The sequence below is a fragment of the Fukomys damarensis genome, unplaced genomic scaffold (genome assembly GCF_012274545.1).
Source record: "Fukomys damarensis isolate Sample0158 unplaced genomic scaffold, DMR_v1.0_HiC HiC_scaffold_33, whole genome shotgun sequence".
Classification (NCBI taxonomy): domain Eukaryota; kingdom Metazoa; phylum Chordata; class Mammalia; order Rodentia; family Bathyergidae; genus Fukomys; species Fukomys damarensis.
In genome coordinates, this window is record NW_022900945.1 from 20,364,601 (window position 1) to 20,375,249 (window position 10,649).

At 36.2% G+C, this 10,649-nt stretch overlaps 1 protein-coding gene and 1 pseudogene across 3 annotated transcripts in view; both read left to right on the plus strand.

The window, feature by feature from the left end:
* Hs2st1 (heparan sulfate 2-O-sulfotransferase 1) overlaps window positions 1-10,649 on the plus strand; it is a 120,071-nt gene that overhangs the window by 50,763 nt on the left and 58,659 nt on the right. Inside the window, exon 1 of one of the 3 annotated variants that reach the window (XM_033758155.1) lies at window positions 8,639-8,960. The exons of the other annotated variants lie outside the window; for them this stretch is intronic. Coding sequence (XP_033614046.1) covers window positions 8,888-8,960 — 73 coding nt within the window. The 5' untranslated portion in view covers window positions 8,639-8,887. Of the gene's footprint in view, window positions 1-8,638; window positions 8,961-10,649 lie in introns of those variants that run through there. 3 annotated transcript variants of the gene reach the window in all.
* Window positions 2,329-3,602, plus strand: LOC104870933 (annotated as a pseudogene).

Consider the following 10,649-nt stretch of genomic DNA (forward strand, 5'->3'; position numbering starts at 1 on the left):
CATTATGCTTGGCTACGCTGCTTTACATCTCAATTCGTAGCTGTCCTTAGAAGGCTCTGATTTTCTTTTTTTTCCGTTACTAGGAATTGAATTTAGGATCTTGCGTTCACGAGGCAGGCATGGAGGAGCCTCTGCTTCAATCTCTAGGTTCCCTGTATGGAGAGTAAATTATGGGCATGGGCTATTTTGAATTTGTTTGTTATTTGGGATGTTCATAACTCTTACTGTTAGCCATGCTGCAGTTTTGCCACACTAGTCTTAAAGGGTATTTTCCTTTTGTCACTGCTGTGCTAACATTTGTCTCCTTATTTTGTTTAAGCTGTTTTTTTGTTTGTTTTGTTTTGGTACCAAGGATCCAACTCAGGACCTTACACTTGCTAGGCAGATGTGGTGCTACTGAGCTAAATCCCTGGCACCTGTCTAATCAAATCTTTTTTTTTTTTTTTTTTTTTTTGGTACCAGGGATTGAACTCAGGTCCTTCTGCTTGCGAGGTGGGCAGTGGAACCACTGAGCTAAATCCCCGGCCCTGTCTAATCAAATCTTAAGCCGTCTTTCTGTACCTTTTATAATACCCCTTTCTTTTTATTTACTGACATTTTCTATTATACTTCAAGGCTCACCAAATCTAAAAAGACAGGTCCTTTCATATTTATTACCACCTCAAAGCTTTCACAGATGTTGTTAATCTTCAGGAATGCCCAGAGGATGGACTGAGTTGTGCCCCCTCCACCCAAATTCATATGTAGAAACCCTATTCCGTGGTAGGATGGCATTTGGGAATACAGCGTCTTTGGAAGATACTTAGTTTTAGATGTTATTATGAGAGTGTGCTCCTCGTGCTCGGGTTAGAGCCTTACGGGAAGGAGATACTAGAGTACTGTTTCCACACGAGGATGCAGTAGGAAGGTAGCCATCAGTGAGCCAGGAAAGGAGCCCTTACCAGCAACCAAAATAGATGGCTTCTTTATCTTGGATTTTTCAACCTCTAAAACCAAGAAATGCCTGATGTTTAAGTTACCCATTTTTTTTTTTTTTTTTTTTTTTTGGTACCAGGGATAGAATTCAGGCCCTTGCACTTGCGAGGCAGGCAGCGGCACCACTGAGCTAAATCCCCAGCCCCACCTTTTTTTTTCTGTACCAACCTGACTGATGTAGCCTGCTTGTTTGCTTTCCTCTGTCTTAAATTTTTTTAAAACTCAGGTTAAATCCCATCTCTTATATAAAGCAATCCTAAGTCTGTCTTATCTCTCATTCTTCAAAAATGTACAGCTTTTATTATCTGAGCCACACAGTTGAGTATAGTACTTGGTTATATCTTACCTTATATTCTGTAGTGGTTTTTCTGTATCCTACCTAAATTTTGCCATTTTTAAATATTGTTACAGGTAGTGCTGCAAAGAATATATAGGAAAGGTATATATTCTGGATGTGTGACAGCTGATTTGGGAACTTGACAACCCTTTTTAACTCTATTAAGTGATAGTTTCTCATCTGTATAGCAGTGGAAGTAGCCCTTACAATCTCTAAAATTTCATGCAACTAGAGATTTTATTGTTTGGTTTCTTAAGAATCTTCACTTTAGAGCTGTTTTAAAACATTATGAATGCATATATCCATTGACTAATTGGTTTGAGTTAATAAAACAAGGCCAAGGCCATGGATTACTCCTCATATGGACCATTTTATTTCCTATTCTGAGGTAATGAATTTCATTCCCTGACTCCTGTACATAGATACCCTTAAGAAAACCTGGTGGGAAATCCCTTTAATAATACTGGACAAAACCATTTTAAAACTCATACATTACCACTAAGGCAAACATGTATTTTAGTTCAGATCATGAATTTAGTAGTCTAAGACAGTTCTCTACAAGATAATTTTGTGATAAACTTTAAAAATATCTGTACTCATGTTGTCACTTATTTAACATAAAATTGCCCACAGGTTTAGTGCCTGTATCTATTCTGAGAGTAATTTGAAATTTTACTTTTACAGTGGCATTTTTAACATATGTTTACAGTGATAGTGTATTGGGAGAATTCTAAGTCATCATATAGGTTTCTTGAACTCAAAAGATGCTGCATTATAGATTTAAATACCACATTTATATTCCAGCAGCAAATTTTCTCAGTAAAATATCAGACTATAACATTAATTTTGCTTTAAATTATGATGGTGTTATGTAGGTTGATAAGTATTTAAATACTTCAGCATTGTATAAGAAGTCTGGTTTGTCGTCTTTCTGTGTTTAAGAAACAAGATGTGACAGGGCGCCAGGGCGGAGGGAGGCTGGTCAGGAGTTTTTCTGAGGGAAGGGGCATGTGGTGATGGTGCTGACATTGAGTTTTCTTGGAGGCTTTTTTGGTCCCATTTGTGAGATTGATGTCTTTAATGATGGGGAAACAAGGAAGATGGCAGAAATGAGGACTGAAAGATGGCAAAGTAAAAAAATACTCTCTCTTCTATGATGGAGAGTCTGTTTCAGGAAAGGTAAACCTAGCTTTTAAGCAACCTGGAAAGAGGGTAGATCATCAAGGAATTAGAACTGAATTTGAAGGTCAAGTTGAACTTTTCAGTGACAAGAGTGAAACTCAAGACTTTTTAAACCAAGTGAAAGAACTGGCCTTACCTGGAGAGCTGACTTGGAGCAGAAGTTAGGATTTTGAATTTATGAAAGTTGAAAAGCCAAATGAATCTTAGATCTGTGCTGAAGTCCACTTGAGGTATTTTCTTAAGGGGATAGTAGTGAGAAAATTGATTGACTGACATGGTGAAAGAGTATGATCTTATTGTTCACCAACTTGCCACCTATCCTGATGTTAACAACTCGATTAAAATGGAAATGGGCCTTGAAGATTGTCTACATATAGAGTTTGTATATAATAAATCAAAGTATCATCTAAAGGATGTGACTGTTGAGAAATTTTACTTATTAGTAAGAATAAAAATACAACACATGGAGTTAAAACTGATAAAAAATGAGCTCACAGGAATGGAACCCAGTACAACAATGGAAACAGAATCTGTTGCCAAATATGAAATAATGGATGGTGCACCAGAAGAAGGTGAATCCTTTCCAGTAAGACTATTTTTAGTAGGACCTGACCCAACAACAACAATGAGAGATGTGAAAAAAATTTTTTCAGTAAGGTATTTTTGTTTTTTGTTGTTGTTTTTCTCATTGAGTTTATTGGTACATTTTAGGTATACAGTACAGTTACATTCATCATTGAGATCTTATACCTTTACATGACAGGTCTTGGTTCTCATTTTTTCCCCTTATCCCTCCCCTCCCTCTTCACTCCCTTCCCCCTTTCCTATTTACAAATACTTTATTTCCATTTTTATTTTCTCATGGTTTTATTTTTCTTTTCTCTTATTACCTTTCCTCTACCCTTCCCACTTCCCCTAGTAAGGTACTTTGAATCTAGTGCTTGTTGATGTGGAAGACAGAAGGTACTTCTAGCAGCAGGAAATCATCTTATGGAGAAAAGCTCCTGAAAAACTGAGGAAACAGAGAACAAACGTTCACCAGTGATGTGAATCTCCAGGCTCAGAGGCATCTGCTCTGCAGCTTGAGATGTGAACTGAATAGGAGGAAAACAGAAGAAAAAAAATCCATAACTGTTAAGTTCAGCAAGTTAAAGATGGTTTCAGCATGTCGGGGGAAAGAGGCCAAAACTCCATATATATTAGTCTTCCTTTATCTTATAGTGCTGCATTTATTTTACAATATAACTAAATGCTCTTCATGTATAAATATTTTTAAAAGTGCTTCTTTGAAACACTGGAGATTTCCTAAGCTGCCTTTATTGTTATTTTTTTAACTGCACACTTTTATGATAAGAACTCAGATATTGCATCAGCATAAACATTAAAGATTTTTGTTTTAAAATAAAGAAAATAGTGAACCCTGGAAGTTTACAGAAAATTATTTTTCTCTAAAAAGAGGGCTTCATATTATTCAGTTTGAATTATGTTGAGGATTTAGCCCTAACCCAAGCCGCCATTACCTTATACATAATCTGTCACAGCTCCTACCAGTTTTTTCACCTCTTTCTTATATAGTTATATACCGTACAACATTCACACAGTCCTTTAAAAGACAAATTGGATCATACCAGAACTCTGTAATTTTCTGAAAGAATATTTTGCTTTTAAGATACTTGCTCTAATTTGTTTTAAAAGATCTTGCTTTACAGACTCCTGTTACCTCTCCAGTCACTTTATGAAAGTACATGTTAAAATATTAGTATATCAAGTCCCGCAGTATTTTAAAAGAATAAATCAGAAACAAATATCACTTAGTCATGGAATGCAAGGGTGGTTTAGTAGTAGGATTCTGGTTAATGTAATTCAGTATAATTAAAGACTAAAGAAAATATTCTGTGAATCGTAAATCTTGTGTAGGTACTTGTGCCACACAGCTACAGTGCTTTAATATTTAAGTAGAAATAATCTTCTGACAGTGTCATCTAAGTTTCTCATTCTGTCTTTTTTTGTCTCTTTTTTTTCCTGTACCAGGGATGCAAACTCAGGACCTTGCAATGAAAAGGCAGGCATGTTTCCACTGAGCTAAATCCTGGGCACATCTGCCTCTTTCTCTGTGGTTTAGAATTTTTGATAATTTGTTTTGATTTTAATTTTAAATGTGTTTGTATCTTTTAACAAGGTCATTCACCCATTATGTTGTCAGTAGCAATACTGAAAAATATGCTTCCAGAAATTACTAACTTCAGAAAAGAAGTTATGATTTATATGGTAAAATGCCATTAAGACCAAACCTATTATGCAGTAAATTTCAGAGAGAGAAAACTTTAGAAAATACTAGTGTTAAGGCTGAGAAAACAAAAGCAATAGTAATACAAAAATGTTACAAATTATTATAGATACATATGTTTCCACACCATGTCACCTATATGTCACCTACTGCATTTCTTTGTCCTATGAGAAAATTAGTATTCCTCATTGAGTTTTGACTTAGTATGATTTACAGGAACAAATCTTAATTAAAGTGAGATATTCTTCTATATATTGGGGAGAGAGATAAATAAATACAAAGGAAGCCGGGCATGGTGGTGCACGCCTATAATCCCAGCACTAGGGAGGCTGAGGCACGAGGATCACTGTGAGTTTGAGACCAGCCTGGGCTACATAGTGAGTTCCACATCAGTCTCAACTACATAGTGAGACCTTGTCTCAAAAAACAAAAACAAAACAAAACAAATACAAAGGAGAGGCACCTAATTCAGCTGAGACAAGATAGGAAGAAGATATTAGGATAAAAGACTAGAGATTTACCCAGACAAAGAATCTTGAGCTTCAAAAGGTAAAGAAACACATTCATGAACATATGCAAACTGGTAAAGACAAAGTTTAAATGAAATGGTCTTACAAGTAGAACTAATTAGGTTTCTGTGATATGTGCACTACTTTTTGGATTCATGCCCAGAAGAAATGTATTTCAGTAAAAATAAAAGCAAATTAGTGTATAGTTTTCTTTTCAAATGAAAAAGAAGCAAAGCACTCCAGAAGCTTGTCCATCTGTGTGTGTTTTTTTTTTTCTTCTTCCAGTTTTTAGGACTTGTAGAAAGATTTACAAAGCCCTAGGCCTTTTTTAAACCAACATGCCCTTGTCATTGACCCGAATGTACTGGTTAACTGTGTTACTGTTAGCATTAAATCAGGAAAGAATTGCAGAATCTTTACCAGTTGGGAAAAACAATGCTTTTCCATTTGATTTTTAAATACTGGTTAACTTACTAACATAATAATTCTCCCTAATCAGCAGGTTTTCCTTTTCAAGGTTGCAGTAAGTCTTAATCCAAAAATGTCAAATAGAAAATTTCAGAAATAAGAAGTTTTAAATTGGGTGCTTTTCTTTGTTGAATAATGAGCTCTCATACTGTCGCACCCTATCCTTCTCCGATATGAATCATCCCTTCACATCATATATGCTACCTGCCTATTAGTATATAGCAGCTATCTTAGATATCAGGTCTGCAGTAAGAATAAATGTTCGGTCTGTGAAACTGTGAAGAAGAAAAGTAAGCTTTGGTGAGCAGTACAATGGAAAGCAAATAGAATTCTTTTTATTATCAGGGTCCATAAACTCAAAATAAATTATTTGGTTTTCTAAGCCTCAGTTCACTTATTTGCAAAATGGGATAGGACTAGATCAGTGGAAATAATTATGCATGAGTCCTACCCTGGAACAGTTAACTGGAAGAGGCATCCAGAGGTTCACATTTTATACAGCTTTCCAGATGGTAGCCATGGGGAACCAGAGCTGAGAACCACCCAAAGACATGCCTAGTCCACAGAGCATGTGGGTTTTGTACCAGAAGATAAACCAACTAAGGAACTAGTTTGCTGTTTGTTTGACTGACCTTTTTTCTTCTTGATTATAAGACTCCCATTACAAGAGTAGTAAATTTGATTGACATGCTGGCACATACTCCTTATTTGATCTCAAACTAGTATTTGGAAAAGGACTTCTCCAGTTCTGTAAAGTATAAAGAAAGTCCTCAGTGAGAGCTCTTCACTATGAATAGTTAATTTTCAGAGTAATCCAGATATTATTTGTGGTCCTGCTTATCTATTTTACATCCTTGGTTTAATAAAAATGTGTTTTGCTTTATTCCTTTCACTTTTTAAAATTCAGTTATTTGTATAGTGAAGGTAGGTAGGTCCAGTAACAGGTATTCTTCTCCTTTAAAACCTATGAAATTTATATGTGAAAGACCAGTATAATTAAAAGTTTTGAATAGTGTTAACTCCCACAGATTGTCTGGATGAACTACTGTTTCAGTTTTACTCTGATTACTGTCCTTTGTTTAAAAAAAAAAAAAAAAATCTTTGTTTTAAAAAAAAAAAAAAAAAAGTTCATTTCATCTGACTCATCCTGTTTTTTTCCCATTCTGTTTAGTGTATTGCAATTGTATCTTTTTATCATAATGGGCCTCTGGATTGAAAAATAATGATAAATGCCATTGTTGTATTGTAGTAAATAATAGGAGTTTAAATTACATGTATTTATGAATTATGTGTATTTTCAGGACACAGAAATAGAATAGTAAAATAGATCCCTATATATTTATCATCAGGCTTCAATAATTGTCAGTTTACATCTGACCTTATTTATATCTTTCCCCACTGCAGTATATTTTAGATGTCCTACCTTTTGTATATATAATTTCCCTCAAGATAATTACATTGTAGTTGGTGAACCATAGTGGATAAAGTCTCAGAATTCCGTTAGATGCTAAGAATGGAGAATTTTGGGTAGAAGGGAATAGGAAATTTTTATTGAAGTGCAAAATTGTGTTACATAATAACTATGTTATTAAGATTCTATGCTGTGTGTATAAGATGCCTCCATAGCTGCTCCATAGTAAGATTCTCAAATTCTTTTTCTCTGATTCTTCAGTTTAAATTTTTTGTTGAACACACTACATTTTTTAGCTTTCATAATGTTTGGATTTATGTTAGATGAATTTATAGTTCCTTGTACTGAATGATAGTATAGTACCACGGTGAGTGTATTAGTCACACTTTCCCATTGCTGGGACAAAATACTCAACACCAGAAATATAAAGAAAAGATTGCTCATGCTTTCAGAAGTTTCAGTCCATGGTTAACTGTCTCAAATGCAGAAATGACATGGCAGAAGGACATAGTGGAGGAAAGCTGATTACCCCATGGTAGCCAAGAAGCAAAAGACAAGCTAGGAGCCAGGCATAAGAATACACCCTTTCAGGTCCTGCTGTTGAGAAACTTCTACAGTACCAGTAAGTATATATATTAAGCTTTTTCTTTTAAAGGGCTGTTAAAAAATTGAGTCTAAGTATAAAGGGCCAGTATATGTATCTCAGTAGGCTGAATAATGGTCTCCCTCATATGTTCACACCTTAATTTCCAGAACCTATGAGTATGTTACTTCACATTGCAAAAGAGACTTCACATTTGTGATTAAATTAATAATTGTAAGATTATCCTGGATTATCCTGGTGTCTCAGTGTAGTCCCAAAATATTTCCATATCAGTACATCCTTGTTCCTTTTTAAAACAGTGCAGTGCTTGATGGTCTTAACTGTATCATAATTTTTCTGTTGCTGCTATTACATTAATTAAAATTAATGGCTCATAAGATCATAAATCTATCAGTGGTATGGTTTTTAAGGTCAGAAATTCTAAAACGAGATTCTAGAAATATTCTGCTCCTTCTAGAGGCTGTAGAGAAACTCAGTTTTGTAGATATCTGTGTCACATTCTAGGAGCTACCTGCATCCCTTGGCTGGTGTCCTCTTGAGTATTTAAAGTAGCCCACCCAGGCTGCATCTGGCCATGCTCTTTCCTGCCAGTGGATGTGCACCTCTTGGAGTGCAGTCTGATGCTTCTTTTTGCTGCTGCCATCATTGTGGGCTCAGTTGCTTCCTGCTGCTGCCAGGACCTTCCTCAGCCGATGAGAAGAAGGGGCGATGTCACCGTCAAGGTGTATTTTGACCTTTGAGTTGGAGATGAAGATGTGGGCCGGGTGGTCCTTGGTCATTTTGGAGTGTGTTCCAAAGACAGTGGATAATTTTGTAGCCGTAGCTATAGGAGAGAAAGAATTTGGCTACAAAAAACAGCAAATTCCATCTTGTGATGAAAGATTTCATGATCCAGGGTGGAATCTTCACCAGAGGAGATGGCACAAGAGGCAAGAGCATCTCCAGTGAGCGTTTCCCAGATGAGAACTTCAAGCTGCAGCACTATGGCCCCGGTTGGGTGAGCATGGCCAGTGCTGGTAAAGACATGAACAGTTCCCAGTTCTTCATCACTACAGTCAAGACAGCAAGCATGTGGTGTTTGGGAAAGTTCTAGAGGGCATGGAGGTGGTGTGGAATGTGGAGAGCACCAAGACAGCCGGAAGAAGCCCCTGAAGGACATGATCATCAGAGACTGCAGCATAATCAAGGTGGAGTAGCCCTTTGCCATCGCCAAAGAGTAAGCCCCTAGGGGCCTCTGTCCTCCTCATGATCACCTGGGCCAGCCCTGCCACCCTCGTGAGGATGAAGGTAGCCCAGCCCCAGGCTCTGTGCCTGGCCTAGTGCTGGCACCTGACCAAGCAGACCACTTGCCTCACATTCTGCAGGCCCAATTTTGTAAAGTCTACTGGTATCATTGCTGACCAATAGAAAAAAGTTTTTTTTTAAATTAAAAAAAAATAAAGTAGGCAACACAGCATCTTGAAATCTCTTATCACCCCTGTTTCTGTCATCACATCTCTACTCACTTAGCTGACAGTATGTTTAAATTTTAAAAATAAAGGCAAGCTGAAGAAAAAATATTTATTATCCTAATATTTGTGTTAAAATCGAAGTAATCTTTTCTTTTAGCTTATGTATACACACAGTTGTCTCTGAAAGGGTAACTAATAATAGTGATTATGTGTTGTGAGTGATGTGCATTGGACAAATGGACCCAGGAAAAGACAAACTTTACATACCCTTTTAAAAATACTTCCATCAGGGCCGGGGATTTAGCTCAGTGATTCCACCGCCTGCCTCGCAAGTTCAAGGACCTGAGTTTGATCCCCAGTACCAAAAAAAGAAAAAAAAAAATTTCATCAGAGCTGGGAGTGCAGCTCAATAGTTTAGCATGAATGAGGCATTGAGTTCATTCTCCTTTATCTCAAATAAAACAAGCAAAAAGCAATCATTAAAGACTGCAGCACAGTGCTCTTTTGTAAGTGGCTATAAGTATAGATCAAACTGTTTTATGAAACCAAATAAAACTCATTTAAAGTGGATGATAATTTTAACTGAATTGATAAAAAAATTTTATTCTAAATTCATTTTTAAGCTAAAGACAGTAATTAGAATTACTTTTTCCTGTCCTAAAGAATCACCTGATGGAGACTTGTTTAGTATATTCTAATGTGGCCCAAAGTGAGAAGTGACTGAATGTTTTATTGTTACAGTACTATTTTATATTCTGCATGCCTTCTCAATGCCCTCCTATGAGTGTGGTCCGTTGGAACTGCAGTGACATCATTTTGTTGAAAAAAGGGGGATACATGTGTTTTGTTTTGTTTTGTTTTGTTTGAGTACTGGGGATTGAACTTGGGTCCTTGAGCTTGCGAGGCAGGCAGCAGAACCACTGAGTGTTTTTATATATGCTAAAAATGCTTCTGAAATATAACTTGACTAAATACATCAAGTGTTTCTACATATTAGTTAGAAAATGTGCGTATAAATAAAGAATCTGCCCCGCAAAAAACATACACACTTTAGCAGTTCGCCATACTAATAGATGTCTACAAGCTAATGGCCACCAGTTTGAGTATCTCTTGTAATTGTAGAGGCTAAAAGTAGCTTATTTTAATCTCATGATGACTCAGTACATTTAATATTAAAATACTTAAACAAGTTTTTATTTAACTGATGTATATATTTTTGTGTACAATATTTTATATTGTAGTTTAGAGGCTGTTTTGTATTATAGAGTGTTTTATGAAAATAAAATTTTTGCTGGGCATGGTGTTGCATGCTTGTAATGCCAGCCTTCAGGAGGCTGAGGCAGGAGGATTACCAGGAGCTTGAGGCCAGCCTAGGCTACATAGTAAGACCCTGTCCTAAAACCAAAAAAAAAAAAAAAAAAAAAA